Source organism: Balaenoptera acutorostrata, chromosome 15 (assembly GCF_949987535.1).
Source record: "Balaenoptera acutorostrata chromosome 15, mBalAcu1.1, whole genome shotgun sequence".
NCBI lineage: Eukaryota > Metazoa > Chordata > Mammalia > Artiodactyla > Balaenopteridae > Balaenoptera > Balaenoptera acutorostrata.
In genome coordinates this window covers 26,784,002-26,804,852 of record NC_080078.1, presented here as the reverse complement: position 1 = coordinate 26,804,852, position 20,851 = coordinate 26,784,002, and the positions used below count along the sequence as shown (strand labels likewise).

At 39.2% G+C, this 20,851-nt stretch overlaps 1 protein-coding gene across 2 annotated transcripts in view; it reads right to left on the bottom strand.

Moving 5' to 3' along the window:
• PARN (poly(A)-specific ribonuclease) overlaps positions 1-20,851 on the bottom strand; it is a 170,610-nt gene that overhangs the window by 99,963 nt on the left and 49,796 nt on the right. For both annotated transcript variants that reach the window (XM_007188367.2, XM_007188366.2), the window contains 3 exons: positions 8,607-8,662; positions 7,304-7,390; positions 2,587-2,661 (listed from right to left, as the gene is read on the bottom strand). In XM_007188367.2, coding sequence (XP_007188429.1) covers positions 2,587-2,661; positions 7,304-7,390; positions 8,607-8,662 — 218 coding nt within the window. The remainder of the gene's footprint in view (positions 1-2,586; positions 2,662-7,303; positions 7,391-8,606; positions 8,663-20,851) is intronic.

The window sequence follows — 20,851 nt, the reverse complement described above, 5'->3', positions numbered from 1 at the left end:
ATCACTGAATAAAATACTGAGCTTAAAAGCTACTGTACTGGGGCTTCCCTGGTGGCGCAGTGGTTGAGAGTCTGCCTGCCAATGCAGGGGACACGGGTTCGAGCCCTGGTCTGGGAAGATCCCACATGCTGCGGAGCGGCTGGGCCCGTGAGCCACAATTACTGAGCCTGCGCGTCTGGAGCCTGTGCTCCGCAGCAAGAGAGGCCGCGATAGTGAGAGGCCCGCGCACCGCGATGAAGAGTGGCCCCCGCTTGCCACAACTGGAGAGAGCCCTCGCACAGAAACGAAGACCCAACACAGCAATAAATAAATAAATAAATAAATAAATAAATAAATAAAATTACTTTCTAAAAAAAAAAAAACAAAAAGGTGAATCCCTGAACTCACAATAAAAAAAAAAAAAAAAAAAAAAGCTACTGTACTATTGAAAGACACTTTCAATAATAAGTAAGGGAGTAATCATTATTGCACGTCAAATATGGTATAACAGGAACAATAAAAGAAGCTCGGGCTTCCCTGGTGGCGCAGTGGTTGAGAATCTGCCTGCCAATGCAGGGGACACGGGTTCGAGCCCTGGTCTGGGAAGATCCCAAATGCCACGGAGCAACTGGGCCCGTGAGCCACAACTACTGAGCCTGCGTGTCTGGAGCCTGTGCTCCGCAACAAGAGAGGCCACGACAGTGAGAGGCCCGCGCGCTGCGATGAAGAGTGGCCCCCGCTCGCCACAACTAGAGAAAGGCCTCGCACAGAAACGAAGACCCAACACAGCCAAAAATAAACAAATAAATAAGTTTATAAAAAAAAAAAAGAAGCTCTGACACCTCACACACATAAACAAGGAATTATACTTGTATTTTCAACTAAGCACTATTCACTAGTGTCTTACAAATTTCAGATTTACACACACTCATGTTTACGGTTCATAGCAAGGGAGGCCAAGCAAGTATTTCAATAATTACTACCAATTGTCAAGCACTGCTGGTGGAGTGCCAGGCTCTTTGCTGGGAACTTAACATCCATGATCTCATTTCACAAAGGAACTAACTATCATCATCTGCGTCACTCAAACGAGGAACCTGAGGCTTAGAGAGTTTATGTAACATGCCCCAAAATGCATGGCTGACAGGTGGTGGAGGCAGGTTACTCCTCCCCGTGTCAGCGTGGCTTCAAAGTTTATGCATCCCCTTCTCTCCCACTGCACGGCTCCTGAGAGTGACCAGCAAGGAAGCTGAAGTGTGACACTGAGTGAGCAGGGGAGGCGTGACAAGATTTCGGGTGGGGAGTTAACATTCAGTGTTCTCTCATCTACACCGAAGTCTCACTACAGTCTTAATCTCAGGGTCCCTGCCCCCCACTAACAATTCTCTAATAATTCAATCCCTTTGGATTCCAGGTAAACTGTCTTTCTAAGGATTGTGGGGGGATGGGTCACAGAAATAAGCGAATATTAAAAACAATTTAACTAGCAATATCATTCACACCCTGGATCCAACATTGTTCCTGGTGTCATGAGCTCCTGAAGTACATTTCACATTGAAATCTACTGCTAAATAACCATAATAAAAGTTCATAGTGATGCCAAGCTTTATAAACATAATCATCTCATGCAGTCCTCATAGTAACCCTAAAAAATCCATAACATCATCCTCAGTTTATAGAGATAAGCAGAAGCTTATCAAGGTTAAATACTGTGTCCAAGGTCACACAACCAAAGGTAGTGTAGTAATATGACTCCAGAGCCTAAACTTTTCATTTGTGTAACATAGCATATATTCCTGCAATGGTTATATAATTTTTTTTAAATACCAAAAATACTCTGACCTGAATTTGTGTATTTGTAGAAATTTTCATATAACTGCTCGTATAGCTACATTATCAGAGTTATACAGTTTTAGTCTGTGGCACTTCATTTAATAAAAAGAAAAATTACATTACTAAGCACCAGGGAACTTGAAATCTGTCTGAAGAAGCAGCTTAACAATATATATTTTCTTCAATATTTAACTCAATAGCTTTTCATCCTAAGAAAATAGACTGTTTTGTGCTGGTTAATATCAAAATCATTTAGGGTCCAACAATAAGAGAGGTAGCATTCCACCTTTTTACAATCCTAATGTAGAAGCAAATAAAATATCTTTCAGTTTATTTGTTCATAAAACAAGTATTTGACACAAGTTTAATGGAATAAATAAACCACAAAAATTTATAAATAAACGGGAAAAGTACAGAGGCAAACAGGTCAATACAGGGATCACCTTTTGGTGTCTGTCCCCTATTCCTCTCAATTTGCTATTTCTAACCCTCAAGTAGTAAACATACGAATCATTTCAGAAAAAGGGCAATGGGAAAGGAATAGAAAAGTAAAAAGTATACGATACAGTATATCTAAGGAATCAATACATTTGTCTTATTTTCTCATCTACACATGATACTTACTAATTATTTCCTTTATTTTAGAGACAAGCTCAAAACAAACCGGGCAGCAACATTTGTGAATCAGCTGACTGAACCCACAACGTTTAGACTGGGAAGTGGGCAAGCTCCCACTTCTCATTAATACACAAAACAAAGGTCCAAAAGACTTACCAATTGGTACTTGTTCAGGTTGGCTGAGAGAAACAAATGCTGATGTGTCATTGATCCAGGATATCTGAATGTTACCTGTAACAGTGAATTAAAAGCAAGCATTTAACCATTTAGATAGCTATCAGATTCCATTTGTACATCTGATATATTTCAGAATATCCATCAATTTAAAGAGAGATGAGGTGCTAGTTTAAAATTTGATCAAAATCTCAGCACAACAGAGAACTAAAACTTAAATCTACCACTGCAGCTATTTCAGTTAAAACTTCAAGAAAGGGGCTTCCCTGGTGGCTCAGTGATAAGAATCTGCCTGCCAGTGCAGGGGATACAGGTTTGAGCCCTGGTCCGGGAAGATCCCACATGCCACAGAGCAACTAAGCCCATGTGCCACAACTACTGAGCCCATGTGCCACAACTACTGAAGCCCACGCACCTAGAGCCCGTGCTCCACAACAAAGAGAAGCCACCACAATGAGAAGCCTGCACACCACAATGAAGGGTAGCCCCTGCTCACCGCAACTGGAGAAAGCCTGCACACAGCAATGAAGACCCAACGCAGCCAAAAATAAATTAAAAAAAAAAAAAAACTACTTCAAGAAAACAGACAAACCAGGAAAAAAGAAGCAGCTTTAACAATTTGTTTTAAAAACAAAAGAAAGATCCTTCTGGATTAAATCCTGAGGCAGTTTATCATTCAACCCAATCTCATGCCAGGGCTGGAGACTTTTTTCCAATCAAGATCACTAATAGGGAGTTCCCTGGTGGTCTAGTGGTTAGGATTTGGCGCTTTCACTGCCGTGGTCTGGGTTCAATCCCCGGTCAGGGAACTGAGATCCCGCAAGCTGTGCAGTCAGGCCAAAATAAAAAAACAAACAAAAACTAATGAAGACCTAAATAAATGAAGGAATATACCACGTTCATGTACTAAAAGACTCAAAATCCATGAACGTGGTATATTAAAGAAAAAATCACTAATAAAAATCAGAGACCACGTATGTTAAAAAAAAAAAGCACAACTATTTCTTTTTAGAGATTCAAACTCTGAAAATTATGAACAGGGAACATGAAATGAATCAATGTAACAAGAAATAAGAAAAATTCAATGATGATCTCAAGGTCAGGTAAAGAAAACAGGTAGGGGATGGAGGACGAGGTAAAGAAGGCGTCGGAAAGAGGAAACCAAGACAGACTAATAGAGAAAAGAAAAACACAGAGGGACAGAAAGCAGTATAGTGGAACAAAATGATTTTCACATACAGAGACAAGTCCTCAATAAAGGTGAAACGCAGGACTTCCCTAGTGGTCCAGTGGTTAAGAATCTGCCTTCCGATTAAAGAACCAAGATGGCGGAGTAGAAGGACGTGCTCTCACTCCCTCTTGCGAGAGCACCAGAATCACAACTGGCTGCTGGACAATCATTGACAGGAAGACCCTGGACTTCACCAAGGAGGACACCCCACGTCCAAGGACAGAGGAGAAGCCACAGTGAGACGGTAGGAGGGGCGCAATCAGAGTAAAATCAAATCCCATAACTGCTGGGTGGGTGACTCACAGACTGGCGAACACTTATACCACAGAAGTCCACCCACTGGAGTGAAGGTTCTGAGCCCCACCTCAGGCTTCCCAACCTGGGGGTCCGGCAAAGGGAGGAGGAATTCCTAGAGAATCAGACTTTGAAGTCTAGTGGGAATTGATTGCAGGACTGTGACAGGACTGGGGGAAACAGGGACCCCACTCTTGGAGGGCACACACAAAGTAAGGTGTGCATCGGGACCCAGGGGAAGGAGCAGTGACCCTGGGGGAGACTGAACCAGACGTACCTGCTGGTGTTGGGGGGTCTCCTGCAGAGGCGAGTGGTGGCTCTGTTTCACCGTGGGGATAAGGACACTGGCAGCAGAGGTCCTGGGAAGTTCTCCTTGGCGTGAGCCCTCCCAGAGTCTGCCATTAACCCCACCAAAGAGCACGGGTAGGCTCCAGTGTTGGGTTGCCTCAGGCAAAACAACCAACAGGGAGGGAACCCAGCCCCACCCATCAACAGTCAAGTGGATTAAGGTTTTACTGGGCTCTGATCGCCACAGCAACAGGGAGGGAACCCAGCCCCACCCATCAACAGTCAAGTGGATTAAGGTTTTACTGAGCTCTGACCGCCACAGCAACAGTCAGCTCTACCCACCACCAGAGCCTCCCATCAAGCCTCTTAGATAGCCTCAACCACCAGAGGGCAGACAACAGAAGCAAGAAAAACTACAATCCTGCAGCCTGTGGACCAAAAACCACAGTTACAGAAAGACAGAGAAGATGAAAAGGCAGAGGGCTATGTACCAGATGAAGGAACAAGAAAAAACCCCAGAAGAATCTGCCTTCCAATGCAGGAGACACAGGTTCGATCCCTGGTCGGGGAACTAAGATCCCACATGCTGCAGGGCAACTGAGCCCGCACACAGCAACTGCTGAGCCCGCAAGCCACAATTACAGAGCCCATGCACTCTGAAGCCTGCACGCCACACTAGAGAGAAGCCCACGCTGCAATGAAGAGCCTGCATGAAAGATCCCACGTGCCACAACTAAGACCCGACGCAGCCAAAAATTAAAAAAAATAAATAAGTATTTAAAAAAAATAATGTGTGCCATTAATTACCAAAAAAAAAAAAAGCGAAACACAAACAGAATGGAATGCAGGAGACCTGAGGAGAGGCAGGAGAGGAACAGTGGGGCAGGGAGCTGGAGAAAACCAAGGGGAAAGCAGAGATCTATCCGCTACCACTCTTCCTAAAAAAATACAGAAAACTGGAATTTTTAAAAATGGGTAAACATCACCAGAACTTAGCAATGAAAAAAATGTTTTAATATCTACTAAAATTTTCAAAGGCTAGGAATACTTGAAAACTGTTTTGTTTCTCCACCACAGGAAAAAACTCTCACTTCCTGCTGCACAGTGGGGTGCCAGGACTTTCTCAATTATAAAATTTACTTACTATTATTTCCTTACCTCTCTACCCTGTATGTTTTTTAGATAAATAATAATATTTAAGATTTCATAAGTAGTTACTATACGCCACATACTATTCTGAATGCCTTCCATGGATCAACTCATTTAATCTTCATGACATGCCTATGAAATAGGCGGTATCATCATCACCATCATCATCTCCGAGAAGGAAACACAGATACAGAGAGGTTACCTGTTCAATACCACACAGCTAATCTTTTTTTAATTAAAATGAAAAAAATTCTACTCAGAGCATTCTGCTTAATTTAGCCAATTAAAGTTTGACTAAATCGGGGTAAGAGCAATACAGAATGGGAAACAATACAAAAAGCTTTACAAAGAAATGAGCTGTGAAATTCAACTGCATTTCTGTACCTGCATTTAAATTAAAAAGCAGGACTAGGGGCTTCCCTGGTGGCACAGTGGCTAAGAATCCACCTGTCAATGCAGGGGACACGGGTTCGAGCCCTGGTCTGGGAAGATCCCACATGCCGCGGGGCAGCTAAGCCCGTGTGCCACAACTACTGAAGCCCGCGTGCCTAGAGCCCGTGCTCTGCAACAGGAGAAGCCACCACAATGAGAGGCCCGCACACCGCAACGAACAGCAGCTGCCACTTGCCGCAACTAGAGAAAGCCCGCACACAGCAACGAAGACCCAACTCAGCCAAAAAAAAAAAAAAAAGCAGGACTAGAATTTCAGAGGTCATTTAGACTATCTGCAAAGATTAGGATACCTTTCCAGAAATATACCTACGTTCACTTACTTTCCTGAAAATTAAGTGCATAACGTTTTGTACTTACAAAAGCTAATATATGCTTATTTTAGGAAATACAGAAAAGCATAAACAAGAAGAAAACAATCCTATCTAAAACATTCAGTGATAAGAGCATGATGCTCCCTTTCAGTTTGATTTCTACACAAAGTTTAAAAAAAAAATAATGTTAGTTATACAGGAATCCTACTTTGTATCTGCTTTTTACTATAAATGTTAAAATATAAACACTTTACCATCTTTTAACAAACTCTTCAACTCTTTTTAAAATGGCTACATACTAGTCTGTTGGGGAGACACATAAACATTCACTGAACATTCTTATTATTGGACATTTAGGTTTTTGCTGCCTCCACTTTATTCATGAATTTCCAAAGATGATAGCTTAAATACTTTATTTGTTAAAATAAAGAGACATTGCTGAAGACTTACAATCAGAATGGCCTTTATAAACCCTAATCAGAAGACTGTTCAATTTAACCTAATTGCCTGACCTGATAAAAAGGTAACAGAAGAACCGCCCTACCTCATACATATCACATATCTTGGTCCTCTCAAACATCTGTGCTTGTCTGCTTGGACTATTCGTTGTCAAGCAGCAACTGCCTGCCCTTATGAAACAGACATTCTCTCTGAATTTAATCTTAAAAACAATTTATCCTTAGCCCAGACCTATTTCCCATGGTTGGCAGTAAGGGGCAGTCATAGTAACTGTATCTTGCTTTCCATGGATTAATAATAGCACTCTATTGTGGGATGCTAGCAAAAGTTCCTCAGATCACATTAGCACAAAGACAGCAGCATACCAAACTCCAGAAATTCCATGAGTGAGATTAAAACCTTGCATATTAATCCTTGTTTATGCCCAAGCTAAAGCCATCTGTATACCTTTGACCATCTAGATCAATAGAGGAGCAGGATCCTAAAAGTACATCTGTACTTGTGCTTTACTTACCAAAGGCACTGAAAAGCTGGTAAAGGTCGCTGGTTTTCCATTCTTTGGGGAATGTCACATGGAGGACATGATCACGTTTAGGCTGCACTACAAGACAAATTTTTGATGAAAGGTTGATAGCTGAAAAGTGGACAACAGACCAGTGGTTCTTTGACGAAACTAAGCCCTGGCTAACTTGGGGAATCGTTATGAATGCCTCATGATTACCAAGTGACCCCTGAAAGCATTCTTGGGATTGACTGGAAGGACACTGCCATCTGAGCTTAGGCCTCACGCTCTGATACTTTACAGAACCCACAACAATTTGAACCCTAGCAATTCTATGCAGAAACATCTTTGCTCATGAAGTTCCTGGGAAAATTATTTAAAGAAAAAAAGAAAAAGACTGCTCTGTTCAAGAAGTTTCACTAAACATTTAACTTTCTCATTTTAATCTAGTTGTCCATATGTTTATTTAGTTAAAATAATAATAATAATAATAATAATAATGCAGTGTCCAAGTTAAATGGACTGTGTTTGAGCAGAGGCAGTCCTGAGTCACAATCTTGTTTTCTAATCCCAGACCCACCACTTAACTGTGCAACTCTAAGCAAGAGACCTAACCACTCCAGCCACTCATGGTTATAAATTGGGGATGACGATATTCAGCTCATAGAATTGCTGTGAGAATGACAGATTTAAACATAAGTCTAATATGGAGTGCAACACAGTATGTCCTCAAACTATTATTACAATGATTATTATCATCAAATATAAAGTGTAGTTCACCCATTTCTCTATGCCTATCGGCATACATTAAGGCAAATAAGCCAGGCTAGGAAAACAGCAATGGAAAAGAATAATCAGAAGAAGAAGCAACCACCTCCCAAATAGACTGGCTTTCTGAGGTTTTCAATGAAAAAAAAAAAACATCCACCCACTAAACTTAAATATATACATACTCAAATAATTGGAAAATAGAAAATGTACTGTTATTGACATGGCTAGCACATCTTAAAATCTATTACATATGTATTTATAAAAAATTATGAATTTAGAGTTCTGAGTGAAAATGAAGTAATGATGAGAAGACATATTTTTTTAAAATTCAACTCATGTATGAACTGGAAAATGTAAGTAAAGAGATGAGTTAATCAAGGCCCAAGGGTAACATTAACTTAAGCATACTATTCATATCAACCACAAAATCACTGGCTATTTTTAAGTGAATAAAACTCTTTCTTCAGTAATACTTTTCCTGTTATCCCTTCCAGACCACACACTTAAATATGCAGATGCAACGAGAAAATAAAAATTCACTTACAGTCTGGTCCTTCCAAGTTTAGATAGGGGATATCCATGACTCTCATGAGAAATAGCCTACCAAAAGAAAAGAAAAACGGATAATGGACTAACTTCTATTAAAAAAAGACTGATATAGGCATGTTTATTTAGCTAAAAAAAAAATAAAGATATAAGCATCTATTAAATTCTTTTGTAGAAGCTTCTTAATTATATTACCCTATTTCTAAAATCATTTTAAAGGGTCTTAAGATTCACTTCACATTTTTTCTCTAGGGCTAAATATTTATCATAAAGAGAAGAAAAAAACTGGTACCCCCAACACCTACAACAGCTCCTGGCACTCAGGAGCTACTCAATAAGTATTAGCTAAATGAAAAAAATTAGTAATCAAAGAGTCAAAGAGCTGCCTTGTTGGTCCAGAGAAACTGAGAGAAAACAAGTACTACAGAGTGCTAACCAACTTAACCACCTATGAACAACTGTTCCCACAACTGTAAAGGTAACCCCTATGGATTGGTGTTTTGTGAGCTAAGAACGTGTCACTGATGTCTTTTTTTTTTTTTTTTTAACTGAATGCAGTCATTGGATGAATACTAATCTTACTGGGTGAACTGCACAGTCTTAAATAAGTGACCGTCTCAAAAGCTCATGTCATTACTGCCATTTAAAACATATTAAGAGCGCAAAGCAAAATAATCCTTGCTTAAAAAAAAAAACCCTATCACACGGATATTAACCATAGCAATCATTTATGTATACTTCCAAAATGGATACAAAGGCACTTTTAAAAGAGTACTTCTAAGTTACAACTCTCTGTAATGCCATTCGATTTGCTTTTATTTGCAAGATTATGGACAAGATATCAGGCATTCTGTTGTTTGTAAGATGATTTTAATGAGTTTTATTTAGATAACATATTGTGCATTTCTGGTAGGGACCGCATTATACAGCAAATTAAAAAGGCAATCCAAGTGCCCAACAAGCAATTAGTTTGGTTTCACTGACCCGCAATTAAGGCACATTATTACCAGGCATTCAAAAGCCAGGCAGGGCATGATCTAGTTTACAAATGGAACCATCAGCATGAATACCACTGTTCTGTTAATGCCAGAAAAAACGAAGTTCTGGTACTCTGTGATTTGAGAACTTGTTGCCTAGCCTACAATTTAATAAACCAAATCCTATGGCTAAGAAACCAAATTTATTTTTAGTTCACTAATTTAGTCTCAAGTGTACTATTCTGGTTCTGGTAGCTGGTTTACCCAATTTAATGAATACTGCCTGCAATGTCAGAAGACAATGAGACATATAAAGCACCTAGCACATAGTAGGTTCCCCTCGAAAGTAGCTGTTATTACTACTGACAACCAGAACCTGAAAAGTTACTCCTGGGTTATAAGGATCAATATTTTTATGCTTCACATAATTTTCAATTCTCCATCTAGTAAATTTAGAGATGGCTCCCAGCTTTAAAAACCACATCAAGAAAACTTTCAGTAAAAGTTAAAGGAACATATAAAAGTCAAGCACCATAAAAACAATTTAAAATGTGTACCCAAATTTCAACAGAAGAATAAAAGCTGAATCAACAAGATGTTCACTGCTATACCATCAAATGCACCAATAATCAAAATCAACCTCCAGATTCAATTTATGAGGGGGTTGGTAAATTACAGTTCATCATTTCAACAGAATATTAAACGATCAAAATTAACTTCAAGATAATTTTCAAAAACTTCAAAACATCAATAACTTGTGGTACAATTTTAATTTTTAAAAAAGCACAAAATTTTATACTATTTTGACAGCTTTGTAAAAACACTGATGTCATTAAACCAAAAATAAAAACTACTCCCCAGCCCCCGCCCCGAAAAAAAGCCAATCGTTTTGGGAAACTTTGTTTTTAAGAATTCCTTTTACTATTATGTTTTAAACTTAAAAAAGAAAATAGAGGGACTTCCCTGGTGGCACAGTGGTTAAGAGTCTGCCTGCCAATGCAGGGGACATGGGTTCGATCCCTGGTCCGGGAAGATCCCACACGCCATGGAGCAACTAAGCCCATGCGCCTCAACTACTGAGCCTGCGCTCTAGAGCCCGCGAGCCACAACTACTGAGCCCACGTGCTGCAACTACTGAAGCCCGCATGCCTAGAGCCTGCGCTCCGCAACAATAGAAGCCATCGCGAGGAGAAGCCCACGCACCACAACGAAGAGTAGCCCCCGCTCGCCTAAGCTAGAGAAAAGCCCGTGCGCAGCAACGAAGACCCAGCGCAGCCAAAAAAAAAAGAAAAGAAAAGAAAATAGAATAAGCAACAAGGTTCTACTGTATAGCACAGGGAACTATATTCAATATCCTGTGATAAACCGTAATGGAAGAGAAAATGAAAAAGAACGTATGTATGTATAACCGAGTCACTCTGCTGTACAGCAGTAATTAACACATTGTAATTCAACTATACTTCAATAAAAAATAAATTAAAAAAAAAAAAGAAAGAAAGAAAATAGAGGCTACCAGAACCAAGAGGCCCAGGGGAAATAACCAGAGATTTTCTTAGAGAAAGTCCAACTGAAAATGCTAGTAGAATCAATCTTGTGTACCCTATGCACTACCTCACCTGCTGTGGGGGAGACGAATACAAAGTGAAATCACAAGGTTGAGTCTGCCATTGCTTTATTTCTTTTTAAAATACTGTTTTCCTCCTAAGATCATGTGGCCTCAACGAGTTTAGAAAACCTACTGTCCTATAAATACAAACAAGGATGACAGTTGAAAAGCAGACTTTCCCAATTCTCTCACCATGCAAATATTTTAAAAAGAATTTTTTTAAGATATCTTTTGTCAAGCATTATACTGGCTATTTGTTCTCTAATATTTCATCTGGATTTTAAGTATCATTTCTGCTTAAACTAAGTAAAAATTTATTCTCAGTGAAAACACTCTAAAAGATTTTTTTAAGTTAGTTAATCCTACACTACCTTGTATGCTTACTCAATACTTTAACTAAATAGAAACCCCTTTCAAATTTCAGATGAATTATATTACTAGCCCTTCTCACTCATTCCCTATGCCTCCACCTTCATGCCTGGGCTTTATTGAGAAGTGAATCGTCCCAAACCCTGGAAGAACACGAAAACCAATTCTGTGTGTGACTTGGCAGACTGCACCCCATACAATTGGGAAACCAATTCTAAAACTGTAGCTGAGCGTCTGTGGAACAGAACCAAAGTAAACTCGCCAGGGCCTCCCTGCCCCCTTAGGTCAGACGGTTTGCAAGCCACTGCTCTGGTAGCACCCCTGCCCTTCTGAGGGAAAATTAAAACATTTCATTGCAGGCATGCCTCATACAAACTGGCTGTCAAAAGGCCTACACTGACTCCCTCGAGTGATTTGATAAAATACCTCACGTGTAGATCATCTGACTGGACAGTTTTCATTTTAACATATGAGGAAATGCACTAGGCAAGCAGAAATGCTGATAAACACATGAAAGGGTGTTCCTTCCCTGTGATTGTATTGAAAAACAGTCTCTTTCAAGAGGCCTTTCATCTGCAGATATCAAAAACACATTCGGACCAAGGCTTGCATGAAACGTTATTTCTATTTCAGTGATGATTCAAGACGGCTGTAATTTGGTAAAGACACTCAAGGCTGTGTGGGGCCCTTGCCACGTTCCTGCAAGTTTCCTGGTGAAACATTATTTTAGCACTTATTCTCCAAAGGACTGACACGAACTCTGTCAAAGACTAAAATTAAAATCCCCATTTGATACAAGGGCCAATTTTACACCAGGATTCTATCCTGGTAAACTACATGACTCAAGTTCACATTCTAGATGCTGTAACACAAATTTTACTCTTTTTGGCATTTGTCAGTTTTTTAATGTTCTATGATAATACTGGTAATGCTGTTTATCTCGGCTTTCAAACATGTCTAGAAAGATCCAAGGGTAGAACACAGCACACTCGGGGTCATTCACTCAGCAGGCTGGGTGAATTCAGCTCAGCCTCTTTAATAGGCTACACAGAATAGGCTGTGTACAATGGCTTTATGTCCCAAACAGCTACCCACCTCTGCTGCCCATATGCTGCATGGCACTCATGAAAAGCCATCTGCTAACATTCTTTTCTGACCAGGGCGATATGACACTGTGACCTAGACTGTGTAAGAAGGCCCATAGTCACAGAATAATTTCATGTCAGACATAAAGCTCCTTAGGAGCCTAGAACCTTGACCACTTATCAAAATGTGCTTCCCTAGTCCCCAGATCGGAATCTGGACAGAAATGTAAATTCCTAGGCCCCACCTAAGCCCTACTGACTCAGAATCTGGGAACTGAAAATCACTGGGTTCACAGAAAAAGAGTATGTTCAAGGCTGTGTTAATTGCCATTCGTGATGATTCACTGGTCAGCTGGATAATAATGACTTGTGTCGAAGATTAACCAAGATGGCGGAGTAGAAGGACGTGCTCTCACTCCCTCTTGCGAGAGCACCAGAATCACAACTGGCTGCTGGACAATCATTGACAGGAAGACCCTGGACTTCACCAAGGAGGACACCCCACGTCCAAGGACAGAGGAGAAGCCACAGTGAGACGGTAGGAGGGGCTCAATCAGAGTAAAATCAAATCCCATAACTGCTGGGTGGGTGACTCACAGACTGGCGAACACTTATACCACAGAAGTCCACCCACTGGAGTGAAGGTTCTGAGCCCCACCTCAGGCTTCCCAACCTGGGGGTCCGGCAAAGGGAGGAGGAATTCCTAGAGAATCAGACTTTGAAGTCTAGTGGGAATTGATTGCAGGACTGTGACAGGACTGGGGGAAACAGAGACCCCACTCTTGGAGGGCACACACAAAGTAAGGTGTGCATCGGGACCCAGGGGAAGGAGCAGTGACCCTGGGGGAGACTGAACCAGACGTACCTGCTGGTGTTGGGGGGTCTCCTGCAGAGGCGAGTGGTGGCTCTGTTTCACCGTGGGGATAAGGACACTGGCAGCAGAGGTCCTGGGAAGTTCTCCTTGGCGTGAGCCCTCCCAGAGTCTGCCATTAACCCCACCAAAGAGCACGGGTAGGCTCCAGTGTTGGGTTGCCTCAGGCAAAACAACCAACAGGGAGGGAACCCAGCCCCACCCATCAACAGTCAAGTGGATTAAGGTTTTACTGGGCTCTGATCGCCACAGCAACAGGGAGGGAACCCAGCCCCACCCATCAACAGTCAAGTGGATTAAGGTTTTACTGAGCTCTGACCGCCACAGCAACAGTCAGCTCTACCCACCACCAGAGCCTCCCATCAAGCCTCTTAGATAGCCTCAACCACCAGAGGGCAGACAACAGAAGCAAGAAAAACTACAATCCTGCAGCCTGTGGACCAAAAACCACAGTTACAGAAAGACAGAGAAGATGAAAAGGCAGAGGGCTATGTACCAGATGAAGGAACAAGAAAAAACCCCAGAAAAACAACTAAATGAAGTGGAGATAGGCAACCTTCCAGAAAAAGAATTCAGAATAATGATAGTGAAGATGATCCAGGACCTCGGAATAAGAATGGAGGCAAAGATTGAGAAGATGCAAGAAATGATTAACAAAGACCTAGAAGAATTAAAGAACAAACAAACAGAGATGACCAATACAATAACTGAAATGAAAACTACACTAGAAGGAATCAATAGCAGAATAACTGAGGCAGAAGAACGGATAAGTGACCTGGAAGACAGAATGGTGGAATTCACTGCTGCGGAACAGACTAAAGAAAAAAGAATAAAAAGAAATGAAGACAGCCTAAGAGACCTCTGGGACAACATTAAACGCAACAACATTCGCATTATAGGGGTCCCAGAAGGAGAAGAGAGAGAGAAAGGACCAGAGAAAATATTTGAAGAGATTATAATCGAAAACTTCCCTAACATGGGAAAGGAAATAGCCACCCAAGTCCAGGAAGCGCAGAGAGTCCCATACAGAATAAACCCAAGGAGAAACACGCCGAGACACATAGTAATCAAAGTGGCAAAAATTAAAGACAAAGAAAAATTATTGAAAGCAGCAAGGGAAAAACGACAAATAACATACAAGGGAACCCCCATAAGGTTAACAGCTGATTTCTCAGCAGAAACTCTGCAAGCCAGAAGGGAGTGGCATGAAATACTTAAAGTGATGAAAGGGAAGAACCTACAACCAAGATTACTCTACCCAGCAAGGATCTCATTTAGATTTGATGGAGAAATCAAAAGCTTTACAGACAAGCAAAAGCTAAGAGAATTCAGCACCACCAAACCAGCTCTACAACAAATGCTAAAGGAACTTCTCTAAGTGGGAAACACAAGAGAAGAAAAGGACCTACAAAAACAAACCCAAAAGAATTAAGAAAATGGTCATAGGAACATACATATCGATAATTACCTTAAACGTGAATGGATTAAATGCCCCAACCAAAAGACATAGACTGGCTGAATGGATACAAAAACAAGACCCATATATATGCTGTCTACAAGAGACCCACTTCAGACCTAGGGACACATACAGACTGAAAGTGAGGGGATGGAAAAAGATATTCCATGCAAATGGAAATCAAAAGAAAGCTGGAGTAGCTATACTCATATCAGATAAAATAGACTTTAAAATAAAGAATGTTACAAGAGACAAGGAAGGACACTACATAATGATCCAGGGATCAATCCAAGAAGAAGATATAACAATTATAAATATATATGCACCCAACATAGGAGCACCTCAATACATAAGGCAACTGCTAACAGCTATAAAAGAGGAAATCGACAGTAACACAATAATAGTGGGGGACTTTAACACCTCACTTACACCAATGGACAGATCATCCAAAATGAAAATAAATAAGGAAACAGAAGCTTTAAATGACACAATAGACCAGATAGATTTAATTGATATATATAGGACATTCCATCCAAAAACGGCAGATTACACGTTCTTCTCAAGTGCACACGGAACATTCTCCAGGATAGATCACATCTTGGGTCACAAATCAAGCCTCAGTAAATTTAAGAAAATTGAAATCATATCAAGCATCTTTTCTGACCACAACGCTATGAGATTAGAAATGAATTACAGGGAAAAAAACGTAAAAAAGACAAACACATGGAGGCTAAACAATACGTTACTAAATAACCAAGAGATCACTGAAGAAATCAAACAGGAAATAAAAAAATACCTAGAGACAAATGACAATGAAAACACGACGACCCAAAACCTATGGGATGCAGCAAAAGCGGTTCTAAGAGGGAAGTTTATAGCTATACAAGCCTACCTAAAGAAACAAGAAAAATCTCAAGTAAACAATCTAACTTTACACCTAAAGAAACTAGAGAAAGAAGAACAAACAAAACCCAAAGTTAGCAGAAGGAAAGAAATCATAAAGATCAGAGCAGAAATAAATGAAATAGAAACAAAGAAAACAATAGCAAAGATCAATAAAACTAAAAGTTGGTTCTTTGAGAAGATAAACAAAATTGATAAGCCATTAGCCAGACTCATCAAGAAAAAGAGGGAGAGGACTCAAATCAATAAAATCAGAAATGAAAAAGGAGAAGTTACAACAGACACCGCAGAAATACAAAACATCCTAAGAGACTACTACAAGCAACTTTATGCCAATAAAATGGACAACCTGGAAGAAATGGACAAATTCTTAGAAAGGTATAACCTTCCAAGACTGAACCAGGAAGAAACAGAAAATATCAACAGACCAATCACAAGTAATGAAATTGAAACTGTGATTAAAAATCTTCCAACAAACAAAAGTCCAGGACCAGATGGCTTCACAGGTGAATTCTATCAAACATTTAGAGAAGAGCTAACACCCATCCTTCTCAAACTCTTCCAAAAAATTGCAGAGGAAGGAACTCTCCCAAACTCATTCTATGAGGCCACCATCACCCTGATACCAAAACCAGACAAAGACACTACAAAAAAAGAAAATTACAGACCAATATCACTGATGAATATAGATGCAAAAATCCTCAACAAAATACTAGCAAACAGAATCCAACAACACATTAAAAGGATCATACACCACGATCAAGTGGGATTTATCCCAGGGATGCAAGGATTCTTCAATATACGCAAATCAATCAATGTGATACACCATATTAACAAATTGAAGAATAAAAACCATATGATCATCTCAATAGATGCAGAAAAAGCTTTTGACAAAATTCAACACCCATTTCTGATAAAAACTCTCCAGAAAGTGGGCATAGAGGGAACCTACCTCAACATAATAAAGGCCATATATGACAAACCCACAGCAAACATCATTCTCAATGGTGAAAAACTGAAAGCATTTCCTCTAAGATCAGGAACGAGACAAGGATGTCCACTCTCACCACTATTATTCAACATAGTTCTGGAAGTCCTAGCCACGGCAATCAGAGAAGAAAAAGAAATAAAAGGAATACAAATTGGAAAAGAAGAAGTAAAACTGTCACTGTTTGCGGATGACATGATACTATACATAGAGAATCCTAAAACTGCCACCAGAAAACTGCTAGAGCTAATTAATGAATATGGTAAAGTTGCAGGTTACAAAATTAATGCACAGAAATCTCTTGCATTCCTATACACTAATGATGAAAAATCTGAAAGAGAAATTATGGAAACACTCCCATTTACCATTGCAACAAAAAGAATAAAATACCTAGGAATAAACCTACCTAGGGAGACAAAAGACCTGTATGCAGAAAACTATAAGACACTGATGAAAGAAATTAAAGATGATACCAACAGATGGAGAGATATACCATGTTCTTGGATTGGAAGAATCAACATTGTGAAAATGAGTATACTACCCAAAGCAATCTACAGATTCAATGCAATCCCTATCAAATTACCAATGGCATTTTTTACGGAGCTAGAACAAATCATCTTAAAATTTGTATGGAGACACAAAAGACCCCGAATAGCCAAAGCAGTCTTGAGGCAAAAAAATGGAGCAGGAGGAATCAGACTCCCTGACTTCAGACTATACTACAAAGCTACAGTAATCAAGACAATATGGTACTGGCACAAAAACAGAAACATAGATCAATGGAACAAGATAGAAAGCCCAGAGATTAACCCACGCACCTATGGTCAACTAATCTATGACAAAGGAGGCAAAGATATACAATGGAGAAAAGACAGTCTCTTCAATAAGTGGTGCTGGGAAAACTGGACAGCCACATGTAAAAGAATGAAATTAGAATACTCCCTAACACCATACACAAAAATAAACTCAAAATGGATTAGAGACCTAAATATAAGACTGGACACTATAAAACTCTTAGAGGAAAACATAGGAAGAACACTCTTTGACATCAATCACAGCAAGATCTTTTTCGATCCACCTCCTAGAGTAATGGAAATAAAAACAAAAATAAACAAGTGGGACCTAATGAAACTTCAAAGCTTTTGCACAGCAAAGGAAACCATAAACAAGACGAAAAGACAACCCTCAGAATGGGAGAAAATATTTGCAAATGAATCAACGGACAAAGGATTAATCTCCAAAATATATAAACAGCTCATTCAGCTCAATATCAAAGAAACAAACACCCCAATCCAAAAATGGGCAGAAGACCTAAATAGACATTTCTCCAAAGAAGACATACAGACGGCCACGAAGCACATGAAAAGATGCTCAACATCACTAATTATTAGAGAAATGCAAATCAAAACTACAATGAGGTATCACCTCACTCCTGTTAGAATGGGCATCATCAGAAAATCTACAAACAACAAATGCTGGAGAGGGTGTGGAGAAAAGGGAACCCTCTTGCACTGTTGGTGGGAATGTAAATTGATACAGCCACTATGGAGAACAATATGGAGGTTCCTTAAAAAACTAAAAATAGAATTACCATATGACCCAGCAATCCCACTACTGGGCATATACCCAGAGAAAACCGTAATTCAAAAAGACACGTGCACCCGAATGTTCATTGCAGCACTATTTACAATAGCCAGGTCATGGAAGCAACCTAAATGCCCATCAACAGACGAATGGATAAAGAAGTTGTGGTACATATATACGATGGAATATTATTCAGCCATAAAAAGGAACGAAATTGAGTCATTTGTTGAGAAGTGGATGGATCTAGAGACTGTCATACAGAGTGAAGTAAGTCAGAAAGAGAAAAACAAATATCGTATGTTAATGCATGTATGTGGAACGTAGAAAAATGGTACAGATGAGCCAGTTTGCAGGGCAGAAGTTGAGACACAGATGTAGAGAATGGACATATGGACACCAAGGGGGGAAAACTGCGATGAGGTGGGGATGGTGATGTGCTGAATTGGGCGATTGGGATTGACATGTATACACGGATGTGTATAAAACTGATGCCTAATAAGAACCTGCAGTATAAAAAAACAAACAAAACAACTAATACTAAACTTTCATTGGGTTATTTGTATGGAAATATGTTAATATAAATGTTTCAGACATTACATGAAATTTCTAAAAATCTTATATTTGTATTTGTATGGAAATATGTATGGAAATATGTTAATATAAATGTTTCAGACAGTACATGAAATTTCTAAAAATCTTATATTTGTATTTGTATGGAAATATGTATGGAAATATGTTAATATAAATGTTTCAGACATTACATGAAATTTCTAAAAATCTTATATTTGTATTTGTATGGAAATATGTATGGAAATATGTTAATATAAATGTTTCAGACATTACATGAAATTTCTAAAAATCTTATATTTGTATTTGTATGGAAATATGTATGGAAATATGTTAATATAAATGTTTCAGACATTACATGAAATTTCTAAAAATCTTATATTTGTATTTGTATGGAAATATGTATGGAAATATGTTAATATAAATGTTTCAGACATTACAGGAAACGTCTAAAAATCTTATATGTTCTGGTATAATGTTATAAGTAATAATCCTAGTTATTACTTTAAAATGTATATCTCAGAAATAACTAATTTTCTTGTCAACTGCATTATTATGAACTTTCATCAAATCTTTAACCATGGTCATTTTTAAGTCTTTTGTCATTTACAGACAGTTCTGGGTGTACTCTGATGATTTTGCAAATATGTTCCTATAAAAGAGTTTCATCTTCAAGAAATTCATGGAAAAGACTCTGACAAGTACAGGTTTCTGGTAACTGACTGTACTGCTGAACTGAATGAATAAGCATTTTCAGAACTCTAATGAAAAACTGATGAACTCATAAAAGTGCTAACAAAAGATCAAGATGAAAAAAAAGAAATTAATTACATGGGACTGAGTGAACTGATGAGGATGAGTATAATTTTTGTGACTTTCTGTCTGAATTAAAAAAAAAAAAAAATCCCACAAGGACTCAGAGGAAAAGAATATACAAATCAATTTTCACTGCAAAGTAAAGGAGCTGTTACAGTGGAGGATTACTGGACTGAATGTCAATGTTATGACATAGTATAAGTGTGTTTCATGTTTGGTAATTGCAATCATTGTTGCTTTTGTTGTGGTCATCCATGTACAATGCTTGGTGTCAGTCTATCTATCTCTTGTAAAAATAAAATACAGTGTGTGTGTGTGGAAAAAAAAAAAAAAAAAAAAAATAATGACTTGTGTCAACTTGTCCAAAAAAGTATTAGTCTTAATGATTTGTTTACAGTAAATCATTTTGGCTTAGAAAAACACAAAATGATTACAACAAACACCAAGGACTACCTCGAAATCCAAGAAGCAATAACATAAGGCTTCCACCACTCCCGGAAACCAGGAGCTGAACTGTGGCATGCAACTAGGTTCTCTGCAAGAGATAAATTGGGGAAAATTATTGCTGACAGCTGTTTTTCTCATTTTTAAGAAGAAAGTAAAAAAAAAGATTACTTAAACTACTCTCTTGGCAACTCACTGGCAAAACTCCAACCCTTTCTGTGACTTGGCCACAAATCAGCACCTCCAGCATCACAAACTTTAACCACTAAAGCAGCACCCAAGGCTGGCCAACATTGGAAGGAGGAACACTCACATACATACAAAGAATCAGGTGTCTCCAACCTTATCAAAATTCTCCGACCTTACCAACAAGTTTCAGAGCCAGATTCTGGCAACCACAAAACACACTGAGCAGCTCAAAAGAAGTACACTAAGATCAAACGTTATTCTTTGATGACACAATAGCTTGCCTTGGACTATGGCTTATCTGAACCATTCCCTAGTTGTCCAGTGAATAAAAAAGGATTGCAAAACAGTGCCAGTATTAACCCATTTTATGCAGCTGTGCTCAAGAAAG